This window comes from Stegastes partitus, unplaced genomic scaffold, assembly GCF_000690725.1.
Source record: "Stegastes partitus isolate 25-593 unplaced genomic scaffold, Stegastes_partitus-1.0.2 Scaffold1726, whole genome shotgun sequence".
Classification (NCBI taxonomy): domain Eukaryota; kingdom Metazoa; phylum Chordata; class Actinopteri; family Pomacentridae; genus Stegastes; species Stegastes partitus.
This window is the reverse complement of record NW_007579457.1, coordinates 1-17,731: the sequence shown is the minus strand read 5'-3', so window position 1 is coordinate 17,731 and position 17,731 is coordinate 1. Positions and strand designations below refer to the sequence as shown.

Sequence of the window (17,731 nt, the reverse complement as noted above, 5' to 3'; positions counted from 1 at the left end):
CTAAGACAAGTCTGAAAGCCAGATTCTGACAGAGGTCCTCTACAAGAGCTCTGATTACTGACTTAAAGCTGCACAGTTAAGGAATTAAACGGCCAAAGGGGGTAAAATGAGTGCTGCTCATAATGAAAATCCAACAGAGAGTGACCGACCAGCTCTGCAGTTCCATTTTACCTTCTTTACGCCTGTTTTGATTGTCAGGCTGCAGCGTCACGCTCAGTAACCTGGATTTCAGCTCACTGCAGCAAGAAAGAAAAGGATGTACCGAATGAAGACTCCAAATGGTTGTCAGTGTTGCTCCATGTCTGTTCAAATAAACTGCTAGCTGACAAAGCTATTTGCTGAAAGTGGTCAAGAAATGCATCTTTAAGCTCCCAGAGCCGGAGGTTGGCTCCCATCAATGTACACAATATGGTGCTCCAATAAAATGATGTTTCATACTACAAACCCTTCAAAGATTGTCATTCCATTGACAAGTATAACAACAAGTATTGTGAATGTGACAGTCAGTGTGTTTCAGGTGGAGTCTGCTGTGTTCACTGCCAGAAGCAGCAGATCACTGACATGTGGATGTTTTTACATTCTCAAAGAATTAAATGACCATGACTAAAAGAGGTGTGAAATGTAGTCTGTTTGTTCTTTTGTTTTTTCTTTTCCCTCTTTTCTCCTCAGTGTGTGCACATATAAACCTTATGCTCTGGTAGTCGTTGAGGTGTTCTCAGCCTCCTCACCTCTTACAGCTGCTCTGGATGATCATCATTCCTGCTGTGTGCTGGTACAGGTGGAGGTAGATTGTGGTGTATTTGTTTTCTTCTACTTTCTCTAACTTCTCTAAACTGTACACTTTTCTTTTTCCCTCTTTCAGGTCCAGCAATACTTCATTCAATTCAGTCATAAGCAAGCATTCAAAATAAATGACTGAAATAAAACAGAATGAATGCATAAATAAATAAATAAATAAGCATCAGACTATGAGGAGGGGCCTTATGTTCATAAAGTAAATCTGTTCAGCTCAACACAGCAGCAGCCAGGTCATCGTTCTGCTGTGATGCTGGACCGGACACGTTAAAACAAACCATCTCTGCACTCTCATGGAGCATCTGATCTTTTTAAAGCTTCAGGCTGCAGCTACGTTTGAGCCCAAATACATCAGATATACTGATGAACACAGTAAAGCAGACCCCAGATCAATGTTCATGCTGCTCCATGTCTGTTAGATGTGCAAATAAACTACTAACTAGTTATTTGTTGCATAAACTGTGCAGCTTGACTCCCACACAGGTCTGCTGGCTGCCCTTCACCTGCACTATGATAATAATAATAATGCAACGAAGGAAAACATCCACAGTTCCACTCAGAAACACGACACGCGTGCAGGGATGTGTGTTTGTGTGCCGGTGCTGCTCCAATCAGGACGCGCTGTGTTCCCCGGATGGGCTGGACCTGAGCCGGACCGCCGTGCGTGGCGCTATATAAAGGTGTGGACGGAGGCCGGCGTGGCCTCTGCCAGCTCAACATCACGGTTGGAGACGGGGCCGCTCGCTTCCGGGGCTTTCCGATGTTCAGAGGCTCTTCCTGCGGAGATTTACAGAGACGAGGTGAGTCCGCGGTGGCGTTTGATTCTGACAAAAAACATGGTGACAAACTTTGAAATGAAGTCCCACGGACGAGTGTCTGCGCGTTTAACGGGAGACGTGCAGCAAAGTTTGGCTGGGTTCGTCCGGACCGCATGCCATCCGGACCTGATTGCAGATTGTGCTCGTCCGGTGGCTGTGATTGCTCATCACATGCAGCTTATTTGTGGCACTTGTTCGCTGTGCTGCTGCTGTGAATCCACACCCAGCAGCACAGCTGTGACTCCAATGCAGCACACGCGCGGAGTTGTGTAGCTGCAGGAAAAGTGTGTGTCCTCGCATGCTGTTTGTGTTTGGAGCAGGTGCTTCCTGCTTCGGCTGCCTTCAGGATTGATCCAGAGAGCAGCTGATGATGGTGTTGGCGCTGTAAATGCAGTGTCACGGGGCTGGCAGCTGCCCAAACTGGGCTCCGTCCATCCCTGTGAAGCAGCAGCAGCAGCAGCAGCAGCAGCAGCAGCAGCATCTCTGTTGCAGCTGCATGGATCCCACGACTATGTGCCTCTTTTCTTCCAGTGTGGAGATCAACATGGTGCAGCTGTCTCCTTCCCCCACCCCAGATGTCAGCCCTCCACCTGAGCACTCAGTGGAGGAGGATGAGGAGACACTGGAGGACCCTGCTGGTGGCCCAGAAGTGGGCTCTGCCAGTCGGTCCCTGCAGCTCAGCCTGGACGTCTCCGCCACCTATCACGGCTATGAAACCTACGTAAAAGATGGCCTCATCTGCCTCAAACACAAAGTCCGCAATTTGGAGAAGAAAAAGGTAGGATGGTCAGAGTGCTTTGAGAGCAGGTGGGTGATGGCGGGCTCCTGGATTTTGTGATGCGTCTTGTGTGCCCACAGCTGAAACTGAGAGAATACAAGAAGAGGCTGAACCGGGGCGAGGCGCTCAACAAAGATCAGATGGTGAGTCCAAGTGGAAACGCATCTGACCCCACAAACCACAATGAGTGATTGTGTTCAGAGCCGAGCTTGTCGTTTGCTCTTTGTCTGTCTGTCTTGTTTTAGGTGGCCGTGGAAAAGTACGATGAGGTGGTACATAACCTGGAATTTGCCCGGGACCTGCACAAAACACTTGACCGCTTGACTCAGAATGTAAGTCTGAGCTGATCCAGCTGCCGGTCACTTTACATTGTGTTTGTTCTGACTGCAGCCAGAATGATTGGACTATGTGAGCACATGATTCTGCTGTGGTGGGTTTAAAGGTCATTTGAAAACCCGCTGGAGTCTAAATATAATTTGTGTTTTTATTTTATAATTGAATTTATTATATATATTTTAAGACTCTTTCCAGATTATGAACCTTTCAGTGATTTTGTTTAAGTATTTATATAAAAATTAATGTTTCTTGCAACTGAGCCTGTTCTGGACTCGTCGTGTCCCTGCAGCTGCTGAAGACGCAGAAGAAGGTGGTGAAGAAGGAGCAGGTGGTGAAGGTGGAGGCCGAGAGGAGGCGCCTGACCACTGTGCTTCAGGTGCAGCACCTCCTCACCTGCCTTGAGCAGGAGCACGTTAGGAAAGACCTGCTGGCTGGACACAACCAGGCGCCTCTCATCCCAGCTCAGAAGCTGCACAACCTGAGCCAGCTGGCTGCCCTGCTGGGAGTCAAGAGGGACCACAGGCTGAGGTCAGGGTCACTGTCACAAACGGACTGTTTTGGGTTTGAGGATGAGCCGTCAGTGTTGGCTCTAGTGGAGAGGTGATAACTGACTGTTCCACAAACCGTTCAGGTTGATGAGTCATTGATGAGCATGATGGCTCGGTAGCTGGTTCTCTGGGTGAAGAGATTTCTGGGTAACTACTAGTTTTTCCTGTTCCAGTCCATCACTCCGACATACATGCTGCTCGTTGGATGAGCGAGTATGCTATAGATCAGGGGTTCTCAACTGGTGGGTCGCGACCCAAAAGTAGGTCGCGGACTTGTTCTGGGTGGGTCGCGGACAGCTGGTCAAAATTAAATAATATATAATGTGCATCTCAGGTTGAACTTATTTTTTATTTTGAAAAACTTTTATTTTGACAGGCATGGTAACCATAGTTTGTTTGATGTTCATTTTAGGTTTGTGTTGATGTTGGGATGCAAGATGGCAAAGTGCAAATATGACCATTTAAAATGTGGATTTTCATACTAGGGCTGGATCTCAATAGCCAACTATTTGTTCGAGGTGCTGGAATCAGGATATCAATTTTGATCTCCGAATATTCCCCCCCGCCGCTACCACCGATACAGCAGTGTGACGGTCGGTCGGACTGAAAGCTCAGCACCTGCACCCCCCGTCTGAATAATAAGCTTCCCCGCTGCCACCGTGGAAACGGTGCTGTCAACGCTAACATAAACACCTAAACTGGTCTTAGTAGCCTAAAGCTGCCTGTGCGTCCCGCCACTTCCAGCCTGTCGGAGCCTGCACGCACCCAGAAGTCCGCTGGCTGTCGAGGGCCGAGGTGTTGTCACGCTTTTACGAACTTAAATAAGAAATCGCCACATTCCTCTCTGAGACTAACTCCCTGGATGCAGAACTGTTTGACAACGAAATGTGGCTGCTCAGAGCATCAGCTGGTGGAGCTGTCGTGATCAGACGCTGAGAAAGAGATGTGGGGAGGTCAGCCTTTCCCTCTTCTGGTGCAGCGATGTGATGGCTGAGTATCCATCCCTCGCCACTCTTGCAGTTAAAACCATCAAACCATTCAGCTCAACCTGTTGGTGTGACAGTGTCTTCTCTACCTTGGTCCAGCTCAGGTCACAGCAGAGGAACAGGTTGGACACTGAGCATGATCTGAGAGCAGCTCTGTCTGCTGTCAGCCCAGACTCTGAAACTCTGATCAGGAGTAGAGGACGAGCCCAACTGTCTCATTAACTTCAACAAATGACCTGATGAGGCCAAAACTTTATTTTAGAGTAGTTTTGATATTTATTTTATTCACTTTTGTACATGCAGTTGTCATGGTCCTCCTTAGTTTCTTATTAATTTGCTCAAAATGGAGTGAAAACATGTAGTTTTGTGGCCTTATTTATTTTGTGCAGTTTTGTCATGGTCCAGTTACTATGCACGGTCATATGCTCTGAAATGCATGTTGCACAGGAAAATATATTGAATTCTAAAAAAAAGTGGGTCGCGACTTAATGACCATGGGACAATGTGGGTCCCAGTGTGAGACCAGTTGAGAACCCCTGTTATAAATGATCAAATCCACTACCGGTATATGCTTACCAGCAAACATGTCTCTTTTCTGGCCAAAAGCAAATACGCTCCATCAGGGAGGACTAGAAGGTTTGTTGTTGTTTTTCTCCCATGAATTTGCACTGCTGTGTAGTTTTGGAAGCAGTATAATGTAGACAAGTGTTTTGTCTCTGGGCTGTCTAAAGAAGGATTGATTTGGTATTAATTCTAAATAAAAGATTGTTTCAGATTTAAAAAGCCTCCCTGATTAACAGAGCACATCAAACAACTGAGTTAAACTCACTCTAGGAAACAATGTAGGCCTTCTTGAAGGATTTAAGTAAACAGGACGTTTCAGTTGGTAAATTCATTGAAGCATATAATGGTCCAGTCAGCGTCTCACTGTGTTCTTCTTCAGAGCTCATTCTCTTCTTGCTCCACAGTATTGGCAAACCACAACTTATGAGCTGTGTTCTTCCCCCTTTTTTTTTTTTTTTTGTCAGATGTCACCATGGACCTGTGGGTCTGTAGGTCAGATAAGTCTAAATGTCTTTGTGAAAGCAGCCACAGGGCTTGATGTCTCCTCTGTCCTCCGTCTGCTGCAGCTTAGAGAAGCAGATGGAGAAGGCATCTCTGGTCTACCTGGACCTGCTGGAGGGGAAAGACAAGCCAGTGGCTGGATCCTCATGTGAGTCTGACATATTTAGCTTCAACCTGTTTTGGTTTACAACAAGATGCCATCTGTGTTATTGCATGATTTTGATGAAAATACATTCCAAGGAATCTTGAATCATTGATCTCTTGAACCCTCTGAACCCCAAACATTGATATCTTTAAAACAAATTGACAAACACAATTTCTCAAAGCCAGTTGTGCAACTTTGACTGTCCTTGAACTGCTCATCTGTGATGTGGCATGTCATCACAAAAGTGTGCAAATCCAAGCTTCAAAATCACTTATTTTATTTTTTAAAATAATAATAATTAACTTTATTTATGTAGCACTTTTCAAAATACGGTTACAAAGTGCTTTATAGATTAAAAGAGAAGTGTACGGAAAACAACAAATAAGTACATTAGAAGAAGTAAAAAGCAAAGAAATAGTGAAGGTGAAACACATAAAGCATGAAAGAGAATAAAACAATATAAAAATGTATAAGAGGAAAAAAACCCAGTAAAAGAAGACAGTTAAAAGACAATAAAGGAAAGAAGATTAAAATGTGCTGCCCTCGACACGGCCATCAAACGGAGTAAAAGTCCACTCATAAAACAACTCCTGTAAAAATGTGTTTTTAAAAGAGTTTTAAAGGAGGATAAAGTGTTTGCAGATCTGATCTCCTCAGGGAGGCTGGTCCAGAGGGTGGGGTTCTGACAGAAAAGGTCCGGTCACCTTTGGTCCTCAGCCTCCACTGTGGGAGGATGAGCAGAGCCTCGGCTGAGGACCGCAGGCTATGACCAGCACATAAAGGGAGGAGATCAGGAAGGTATTGAGGTGCCAGTCCAGAGCGTGCTTTATAAGTTGACAATAAAATCTATTTTGAAATTAATTGGAAGCCAATGAAGGGAGCTAAAACAGGAGTAATGTGATCTCTCTTTTTGGATTTGGTGAGGAGTCGGGCTGCTGTGTTTTGGACCAGCTGTAGTTTGTGAAGACTCTGCTGGCTAAGAACAGTGTACAGAGAGTTACAGTCGTCTAAACGAGATGAGATAAAAGCATGAATGACAAGTTCTAAATTATGTCTGGATAGAACTGACCTCGCCTTAGAGAGCCTCCTAAGCTGCATAAAAAAAGACTGCACCACTGAGTTGACATGCTGGTTCAGGTTCAGGTTTTCATCAAAAATGACCCAAAGAGTTTTACATTTTGCAGCTATACTACAGGATAACAAACTTAAGTGTGCTGCTGCTGTGGCTGATCAGGATCAATAATTATTACTTTGTTTTGTCTAAGTTTAGCTGGAGGAAATTTTGAGCCATCCAGCATTTAAAGTCCTGGATGCAGCTGTTAAGAGATTGTAATTGATTAAATCATTGGGGTTAAAAGACAGGTACAGTTGTGTATCATCCGCATATGAGTGAAAACTCAGGTTGTGATTGTGGATGATATGTCCCAGGGGTAACATGTAAAGGGAGAATAGGAGTGGTCCAAGGACCGACCCCTGGGGAACCCCGCAGGTCAGCTTGGTACAAGATGACTGAGCTGCCAATGGCGGCGCTAAAAGACCTGTCAAACAGATAAGAATAAAACCAGTTTAAAACGGAACCAGAAATGCCAACCCAGTGTTTCAACGTTCCAGTAAAATAAGATGGTCGACAGTATCAAAGACAGCACTCAGATTTAAAAGAACTAAAACAGAAGATTTTCCAGCATCAGCAGCAATTAGCAAATCATTAAAAACTTTAAGTCGTGCCGTCTCTGTGCCGGGCTTTGCTCTGAAACCAGACTGAAATGTTTCAAAAATGTCATTATTGTTTAAGAAAGCGATTACTTGTTCAGCCACAATTTTTTCAAGCATTTTGGAAAGAAAAGGCAGTGTTGGAATCTGTCTATAATTGTTCAAGCAGTTTGGGTCTAGTGATGCTTTTTTCAAGAGTGATTGAACTTCTGCTTTTTTTAAAAAATTTTTTAAATCAGCAGGAACAGCACTAGTTAAGAGATGAGTTTATTAATTTAAGAATATCAGGACTTACGAAGTCAAACTACTAAGAAACCTCACAGGCAGGATGTCTGAGGCAGGAGGAGGGTTTCATTTTGTGGAAAATTTCAGAGAGGGTGTCGATTGAAACGGCGTCAAAAGACTCCAGGTGAGCAGTAGCTTTAAAAGAAACAGACAGAGGAATGTGCATCCTGATGCTGGAAACTTTGTTCTCAAAGAAGTTTGAAAATTCCTCACATTTCTCTGGAGAAGAGTCGATAAAAACAGTCATAGGGGCTTCTGTGACATGATTAATTACATTGAACAGGGTCCTTGAATTATGTCTGTTTTTCTCAATCAGTTCAGAAAAATTGTTTGCTCTTGCGTTTCTGACCTGAATTAAAACTTTTCATTTGTTTAATATTTCGTGGTGTGCTGTGAGCTTGGAGGCTTTCCACTTACGCTCTGCGACACTCCTCCTTCAGGGCACGTATGTTGTCAGAGAGCCGTGGCCTGGCAGCAATGGACGGCCTTTTATGTTTAAAAGGAGCGATTTGGTCAAGGATTACTGAACAGGTTGTGTTGAAGTTATTAAGGATTACATCCACATCTTCATGAGTCGATTTTAAGAGAAGTGGATGTGAAAGCATCTCTACATTTGGATGCAGAGGTGGAGTTAAAAACACGAGAGCAGACATAGTTTGGGTTGTTTTTGGGTCGCTTGGACTTGACCTCTGAGGTAAACATGATGCACTTGTGAAGATTTCATTGTCTCAGACCACATGACACATTGTCCAGTAGAATACAGTGAGTGAGGATAAGGTCGAGGGTTTGGCCTTTGTTATGGGTCGGCCCATTGATCATTCTGCTTAAGTTAAAAGACTCTAAAATGGTTAAAAACTCAGTTGCTAAATGGTTGTCATGGCCACAGACGTGAATATTAAAGTCTCCTACAAACAGAATGCGGTCATAGTTTGGAATAACTAGAGAAAGCAACTGATGGAGAAAACCAGACACAGATTTAGGGGGTCTGTATATTAAAATGCACAGAGTCTTAAGGTCCCCTTTAATATAAAAACACAACGACTCAAATGAGGAAAAATTACCCACAGATACTATTGAACAGTTGTAGTTATTATAAATTACAGCAAGTCCTCCCCCTCTGCCAGATAATCTAAAAAAGAGAAGTTTGGGGGGAGGATTCAATAAGAAATGTCCAAAATGTCTGTTTGGAGAAACCAGGTTCTGTAAAGAAAACAAGAACTTAGTATAACTGAGAAGCCATGAATGGACTCAGCTCCAACCAACAGTGTGACAGATTTTGGGAGTCTGTGGCTGAGCTGCAGGCTGTTTGCACAGAGCCGAGAGGAAACGAGTACAGAAACACATTAAAAGTGTGAGAAGCAAAATATCTCATGTAACCACTGATTTGTGTTTTGTTTTCATCTGCAGGCCTTAGAAAGATTTAGTTCATATTTATTCCATTCCTCTGAGTTTGTGTAAAATGGATAACTTCAAACAAATCAAACTTTTCTGCTTTTTTTTGTTTAGTTTTTTTGGTGTTCTGTGTTTCTAGCCCTGGGTGTTTGGTTTTTAAAGATCTAAGACTTTAATTGCCCACAGGGTGTAAAAATGTGACAGCAGCTGAAGTGCCCAGAAACTGTTTGGAGGGTTAAACAAATGCATTTCTGACTATAAATGAATCCTTTCCATCTAAATGTTTTAAATGAATGTCTTCATTGTGGTTCCCTGCCATTAAAGGTAAAGGAGCCCTTTGCTGAATGTTGAGCTCGTGGCAGTAGGTGGAGGGAAAAACCAGAAAACAACAAAACTACAACTTGTCTGCATGTGGATTAGACAAACTAGTTATAACATGAAGTCGTCAAATTTTAAATTTCAGGCAGAGACACGAGTGCTGTCAGACTGTTTAACTACTGGAAAGAATTCAAACAATGTTTTGTGATATCGAACGTCTCCATAAATGTTTGTTGATGGGTGCTGGATGTGAAATTTGGATTGTTTAGAAATAAATAAATAAATCGTCTTAAGATTTTGTGACATCTTTGACGAGCTGAAAAATCCAGGCTCAGTGTCACATACTTGTTTGCCTTTTCAGTTAAGCTCTTGAAAGAAGACCTCTCCATGTTGTTGAACTGCAAGTTCTTCAGTTGTCTTCCACCTCCTCCCAGCAAGACTCCTGAGGAACAGGAGCCCCCTGAGTGCTGGGATGTGGAGAGCCCAGATGGATCCTCGGCACTACAAACGGCAGTCTCCAAACCGTGGAGAGGAGCTGCCACCTTCATCCCCAAAGTTGTCCCAGTCACCTCCAAGAAACAGTCTGCTCACTCCAAACAGGTGAGATGTCGCCTAACCTCTCTTGGCATTGCAGTTGTGAATGTCGGCAAAGAACGGAACACTTGAACATGTGGTGGACTACGTTGTTGTCAAAGTACTCCATACGTTGGTAGTTCTGTGCCTCTTACAGCTGAGACCTCACAAAACACATTTTCAGCCATAATGCTAGAATTCATTTGACACTTATGACAGATTCTCACACAGATATCGAACAGAATTAAATAATGAGGTGATGACATTTTATATGCACAAGGTCAGGTGTGGACAGACATGGAAGTTGACCGACTGGCAGAGAGATACCAATGCATAGAGGTGGTTCTAACTTTGCTACACTAACTGTTTTTGGAACGGCATTGGCTTTTTTAAATCCATAAGAGCAAAATGTAGCTCCACTCATACTTTACTGCTGACCTTTCTTAAATTCCCTTATTTCAGAAGCAAAGCACGACATCTCGCACCAAAGACGCTTCACGTCAATAAGCTGCCTTCAGAGCAATAAAAATAATATAAAATTAATCAATTCTACCACCTTACAGGAATTGCTTTTCTTTATAGATTCAATTCAATTTTATTTGTATAGCGCATATTTACAACAACAGTCATCTCATAGCGCTTAAAGATGAACAGATGAACAGAAAGTATTTGCTTTTGTGTAAAACTGAAAACTAACAGCTTTGTTCAAACATATTCAGACTAGATGCTCCACTGTAGGATCTCAATGCAATAAAAGTCAGTATATGGGGTTTTTTGGTACTCGTATGTCCACCTTTTTTTTGTTTTTGTTATTGTTTTTTAAATTCTCCTCGGCATAGAGGACACCAGTGTTGCACGCACTACTGAAGAGGTGTTCTGTCAGTCTTCAGGGAATATTTTTCAGCTGTTTTTTGCTGGAGAGGTTGTTGTTCTACCTTCCTTTATGATGCCACAAAGGTTTTCTACTGGATTTAAGTCAGTGACATACTTGGTCAGGTCATGGTTGAAACTTTTTTTTTTCTTCTTCAGAAACTCCTGTGGGATTGTGGCAGTGTTTGTTTCGTTTTTTTGTATAATATTTTATGCTTGAATAATCCTTTCGCAGTGCATCTACAGACTGGGAGTCAAATTGTCGGCCAGTATTTTGGTACACAGACATTCATGATGTCCTCTATAAAAGTCATCTCCCCAAAACCTTTTGCATGTGTGCAGCACGATATCGTCACACTGCCACCTCTGTGCCTAATTGCTCCATCTATGCATTCACTGGTCGTCCTGGTCAGATTCATGCCAAACGTGGAAACATTTATCTTGGTCTCATCTGACCAAAGAATGTGCTCCCAATGTTCATCAGGCTTTTTTTTTTCATATTTTGTAACAAAGTTTTGTCATAATTTTGTGTCAAATGGAAAGTAAAAGTTTTTTGTTTTTTTTTCCCCCCCCACTGACGTAGATTTGAGTGCTTTTCACACTGAGGTGCCACAAACTCTGATTAAGTACACAAAGGCTGAAGCACTTGCCCATTTGTTTTTCAGAGTTAGATTATGCAAGCAGCAGTCATTTTAGGAGGATGACCGCTGTGGCTCTGATTAGCACTGAAGCTCCTTCTATACCTCCTGATTACTGCTGCAGCTGTTTGGTTGGTCACTAATCTTCTCGTATCCCTCATTGTGAAGTCTGTGTCAGATATTTCCATTTTTACTGGCAACTTTTTTACAGGATGCAGACCCACAGATGGACACAACCCATAGGTCCAAAACTGTGAAAGTCCTGGTGCTTCCAGGTCATTTTATAATCATGTTCTGTTCCTGACCTTAATCAGATAACAGATGGCCATGAAATGTGCTGATTTTAATAATCCTTGTGTTGCTGATGCCAACAGTTGTGTCTAGAAGAACACGTCATTGTTCCTTCATTTCAGAACTGAAGCAAACCACTCCTTTAGCTTATCTCCTCCTTCCAGTTTGGTGGCAGCGAATGCCTTATTGTTGCATATTGATGCGCAACAGAGGGTGACAAACTGAAACTATCGACATATTAAAGTTAAGGGAAAAGATCATAGCAAATCTGAATGACATAATTTCCGTCCAATCTCAAAACTATCTTGTCACTTCCCAGTGAACAGTTAAAATCATTTATATACTAATTCCATAATGACGTGTACTTTAGTCCAGCTTTAAGCCTAAACTTTTGACACAGTTGATTAGTTTCAGCTTTTGCACCTTTCTTCTCTGGGTTTTAATGGTGCTAGCTACTTCAGATAAATCTCTGGAAGTTTGCAGTGTCGGGTAGTATTCAATTCTCTTACCAAATGAGTTCTTCAAGCCTTTGAATCGGTTTTATTTATCTATATAAAAAATCTTAAATAACCCCATTTTAGTGCTAGAAACTGTAAAGATGCTAAAACTGGTCAGATTTTCAGCTTTCCAGTGGTCTTTTAGCTAAAACCTAACTTGGGACCTCTTGATTTAACTTATTTTGATGTCAGACACATTTAATCTACATGTCAAGCACAAGATGGGAGTTTCCTTGAAATACTAGCATACAATTCTTGATATCCATTCCTGCTCAGACTGTCAGCAAGTGAACAGATAATTGTGATGCTATCTGACATTTAAGGGTGGAGTTTACTGATGCAGAAGTTGGTCTAAATGAACAGGCGGTAAGTGATGCTGTAATACTCCAGAGTGAGCTCACTTAGAGAAGGTAAAGGGGCTCTGTTTGTCACTTTTAAACTGGTTGTTTAATGTTGGTCTCAGACAATTAATGCCATGATATTTTCCTCAGAGAAAAGAGACGAAAGCTAAAGGGGAGCAAAATGCCAAATCGGTGAGTACAGAAATGGTTTCCAGTGGAGCTGTCTGTACACTGTCTCGAAACTTGAATCTGTTTGCCCTCTATCCTCTAATGATTTCTGACAGGCAGTTCACATGGACATGCCTGTGGAGATTTTCAACTCCCCGTCTGCCTTTCCCAAAGATCCCATTCTGAGGAAGCAGCACCTTGAGGACCTCATGACAAAGATCCACGGCTCGTTCAGTTTCATGCAGGTGGACTTTGGCTGTCTCTAAGCCCATGTACTTTAATTGCTATCCTAAACGAGGTGATGCTGTGGTTTGTCAGGCTGTCATTAACCAGAGAGAATCTTAGTTTAGTGAAATTGTACTTAGTCTTTAACTATTTAACTACTCAATTGCTCTGTTAACTACGTGGGCAGTGGCATGGTGAATAAGTTTGGTGTAGCAGTCTGTAATCGGTTGAGCAAGTCCAACGTTGTGAACATGGAGGTTGTTACAGGTAGCCTGTTCCTCCCATTGCTAAAAGTCATAGATTTATCCTGGAAAGCTGGTAATGTACAACTTTTCTCCTTCTGACAGTGACACTGGTGATTGGTTTGAGTGTTTAGTCTGCTTTGTCAGTCACGACTATTGAAGAGTTTAAAAAGATGCCGTCCTGTTCAGGACTCTCTTCTAGATGGTGAAAACTCCCCAACTCAGGGCCACCCCAGACTGAAGAGACGGCCATCTGGATCTCCCTCTCCTCTGGGTAACTTACAACAAATCAACAAGTTTTGTAGTTTCCCACAATGATCCCAACTGAAGGTTGACTTGCTAGGTTTTTTCAGAGCTTTAAATTCTGTCACAAGGTCTTCAGCAGCTGATTTAGTTTATTTCTCATAGAAATAGAGGGGCAAACATGAGGGGGTCTTGGGTTTTTTGTTTTGTTTTGTTTTTTTTAAGTTGAAAACTAAGTTTGATGCTTAAATTCTGCAACAGTCAAGTCAAAGGTTCTGTCTGGAGTTTTGACCGCTAGTCGTGCTACCATGTAATGTTTCAAGCTATTCATCTCACCAAGATTGCTGGCTTTGCAAACATTGCAGGTTTAAAGATTTTCTAAATTCAGCTTTTAGTAAAGGTGTTTAGGTGTCTCAGCTATTCAGGACTGACTTCTGCTGCGGACAGCTCAAAACATGAGACTGTGCAGATTATCTCCGTAACAAGTCTACTGACTGCAGGTCATTTTGTGCTCCATATGCACGTCACAGTGACTTTACTTTACTCAATCTTAGGCCTTTTCTTGTCATGAAGTTGCACAGTTCTTTTAATACTAACGTGACACCAAATGTACCTCCAATGGTGCTCATTGGTAAAGTCATGGCATCAAACTCAATTTTATGTTAGATTTAAAAAAAAAAAAAAAAAAAAGTTCTGGTTGGCCCAGAGAGAGCAAAGTCAGGTGAAAACTTATTTTGAGTGAAACTAAGGTCTCAGATTTGTCTGGTTGTCAGGCCAACATACCACAATAACTGGACCTAGACTAGCCTGCAGGTGAGTCAGCTTCTGAGGACTTAGCAGAGTGGTTTAAGACACCAGGTGATTTTTTTTTTAATTTTTTGACCAATAACAGAGGCTTCAACTTGTGCTAAATTCATTCTGCAGCTAAGCTAATGGTGGACCAATAAAACCTCCACACAGCACTGGGTACAGACATACTTAAGCAGTAAACTCATGTGGAAATTGAACATTTGTGTGTTTGCATTTTGTGTCTTATTGAAAACTATTTTGGAGGGTAATTACTGAACATTTTTGTGTTTTTTCTTCTAACCAGCTCGGGCTGGTTTGAGAAGCCCTGCTGATGTCCTGCCCAAACCAATGCATGTGAGCGGACACTTTTTTTTTTTGTTCTTTTCCTGAAGAAGTCAGGTGTGAGGTAAGATGAAAATCATTTGGGCTTCATCTTTATTTCCCTCATTCAGTCCACCCCACTGCCTGCCAGGCTTATGGAGTGCAAAGCCAGTCTAAACAATGGGGATCAGTGCCTGGAGACCTTCGACCAGGAGCTTTCTGCAAAGGACCTACCTCATGTAAGACACAGTAACTGGCTGAACAAATACAACAGTGTTATGCCCCACATTTGTAGGTGGCTGTTCAAGTGGTTGTGTTTCTGCAGGAGCCACTGCACCTGGCTGAAAGAAAGGCGTTTTCCTCACCGCCACTGTACCGCAGGGAGTCGAGCATCTCTGTCAGTCTGGAGGAGAAGAGCAGTCCTCGGGTACGTGGGCGTCCGTAACCATGTCAACTGATGAAGTAAATGAGTGACTATGAAGGTTTGCCAGGATGGTTTTTTTTTGTGTTTCCTTTAACCTTCCACAGACGCCAGTAAGTGATTCAGGGAAGCAGTCCCCCTCTAATGGGTTGGCGTCCTGCTCCTCTACCCCACCTCAGGGACGGAGTTTCACTACACCTCCAACCAGGCGAAGTCTCACCTCCACACAGTTTCAGAACATCCCGTCAGTAAGTTTTACCAAACCAAGCTTTTCATTAGTCTACGTCTGAGGTTCACCCTCCACATATTAGTTCTACCTGTCTTGGAATGATTCAGACCTGATATACAACAGTCTCAGTTTTGGCCACATTAGGAGTAAACCTAATTATACAAAATGGTAGGGGCAGTAGACTAATAGTGGTAGGCCGGTACTGCTTGGAAATGAAGAAATCTACATTTTTCTGATTGATAAGGAACAGCATGTTAGTACCAGGTAGATGGAGGGTCGTCTGGTGTAGCGTGCTGGTCTTACATTTGGTTGGGTTGTGAGTGATTGAAATATTTATTTCAAATATGTAAAGACAAGTACCAAGTAAACAAAGAATTAATATTTCATATCTATAAATATACACTTACTGTACATATTTGAAAAGGAGTGAGAAGTGTATAAAAACTGATTTAATCCCACCCCTTTTCCATAAATTATTGACTGATCATTTCCAGTTTCCTAAATATGATATACAATTTCTGTTTATACTTATGATACAATATGATGCTACCAATTTATATATCTATATAAATATACACATACACACATGTACATACACATGCACTCATACTAAGGAAAACCGAATGAGAATAATTCATAGTTACCAATAAGTAAAAAGATAAACATTAACTCCTGTAAACATGTGGCGTAGGTCAAGCCCCCTCTTCATCCTCGTATCGTGTAAAGATCATGTTTTTATACTTTATATACTGTTCCAAACATACAGCTGGTGTATGTTTGGAACAGTTTGAATGTGGAGTTAAAGCAACGTCCACAGTCTTCCTCCACATACTGAGACACAGAAACCTTTTCTAATGGTACGGGCACTGCAAGTTTTAAAGTTGTGTTTTCTTAAGTTCTAGCTGCCTTCTCGACTACTGAACAGCTTTAGATTAGAAGGTTTGCTTTTCAGTGGCATTTGTGAGACCGCAGCCTTGGTTCCAGGTATGAATTAATTTGCATCAGCCTCATATTTGCTTCTGACTTCATGTGAAATGGGGTTAATTCAGTCCAGAGGATGGTGGTGAGACATCAGAAAGTGTTTGGTAATAGCTGAAACTTCACCAAAGAACATTAGAAGGGAAATCTTTGTTTGTTTACACACTTGTCCCTTTTGACGGCGTGCCATCTAATGTAACTCATACATAGGAAGTGTCAGTGGGTTCTGAATGCTTGCAGTCATAGCAGGATCAGTATCAAATGTGAGCGCAGAAGAATAATTAAATAACACATGAACACATTGTATTTCCAAATGTGAACTGAAATCTGATTTGACTAGATCCAGAGAGTCTAAACCATCTGGATCTGAATGGGGTTCTGCACGTTGCTTCAACTTACTCTGGTGTCTATGTTCTGCTTTTTGTAGGTCTTCAAGGTGAACGCCTCCTTACCCCAGAATGGGGAACCAAACTACAAACCAGACCCTGCAGCTTTCTCCAAGCCCATGTACAGCACTGCCAGCACCCAAACACCACCTGAGTTTGCTCCCTCAGAAGATGAGCTGCAGCCCGGTAAGTTGATTCAACTCTTTGTTTCCCTGAATGCTCAACCCTCATGGGCTGGATGGTCAACAGTCAACACACTCTCGCTGTATGCCCTGTCTAGTGTATCAGACAGATTACACATTGGGTAATGGAGGACAGCTCTTCCTGTCCCCTGGCCAGTCAGGTGGAAGTGTGAGCCGACCCAGCCGGTCATACAGCACCAGAGGATCTGTGAGAGGTATGGCACGTGGTGGCAGGGGACCGGCACAAACCTTTCGCTCCTCTGGTTGGCACCGAGGTACCTATCCTCAGGTTTCCTTCTTCTCTGAAACTGAGTTTTCAGCACTTCTTTAATTTCTCACCTACTTTTTGCTCGACATCTGTTCTGGTCTTGGTTAAACCTAATCTGAAACTGATCGTGTTGAGGTTTTTCTAAAATGGATTTCTGCTCCCCAGGAGGATCTTATAACCCCCAGGCTAACCTCAGGGATTCTGGCCCTATAGCCTATACTACTAGAGTAAGTTAATCCTTCATATCAAATAAATGAATGTTTTAATCCAAGCCCATGTTGTATATCAAAAGCTTCATGTATTGCAGATTGTGACACTGGGCAGCATAAGATAAAGACTGCTATTAATCAGTCCGACGTTAGCTTTGGTTTTCAAGTATTTTGATGTCTTGAGAGAAGTGAATGCTGCTTTGAGTTGGCAGCCCAGCTATTTGGAGCAGATTCTAGATGTCTGCAGGAAGGTCGGGTCTGGTCATGACTCCTAATTTATTGGTTAATTAATATTTTAAAACCTTTTTGCAACTCAGTCCACAAATCTTTGACTTCATCGCAGCATTGTTCTCTACGGCCACAGCTATCAGAACCTTGAGTACACGCACGATCACCAATTAAAAGGAGTGTCTGCAAGAGTGTACAAAAACTATAACTCTGTCCCCTGACTTCATTGTAGTGATTCTGCTGAGTACAGAGTGGACGTATTGGTTAAAAATGACACCCAAAGAACTGTATTTCTTAAAGTCATGTTTTTTGGGGGTTTTTTTGGACCATCGTTGTGTGTTTGACCCCAGCAAGACAAATCATGCTAGTAGAAAAAATATCTGCATGTTATGTAGCCCGACAAGCAACACATGCTCCAAGGAAATGCTTTCATGCAGCCCTGTTGTGTGTCTGCAT

General features: G+C 42.5%; 1 protein-coding gene across 1 annotated transcript; it reads left to right on the top strand.

Annotated features, from left to right (window-relative positions):
* Positions 1-2,157: 2,157 nt before the first annotated feature.
* On the top strand, positions 2,158-17,065 carry LOC103372293 (caprin-2-like; the record flags this gene model as incomplete). Its single annotated transcript, XM_008301894.1, has 16 exons — positions 2,158-2,391; positions 2,472-2,534; positions 2,637-2,723; positions 3,017-3,255; positions 5,392-5,474; positions 9,538-9,776; positions 12,537-12,582; positions 12,675-12,799; positions 13,211-13,295; positions 14,358-14,407; positions 14,506-14,613; positions 14,700-14,801; positions 14,903-15,043; positions 16,430-16,574; positions 16,669-16,785; positions 17,004-17,065. Coding segments are annotated over exons 1-16 (1,926 nt in total), but the record flags the coding sequence as incomplete, so codon positions are not given.
* Positions 17,066-17,731: the final 666 nt, after the last annotated feature.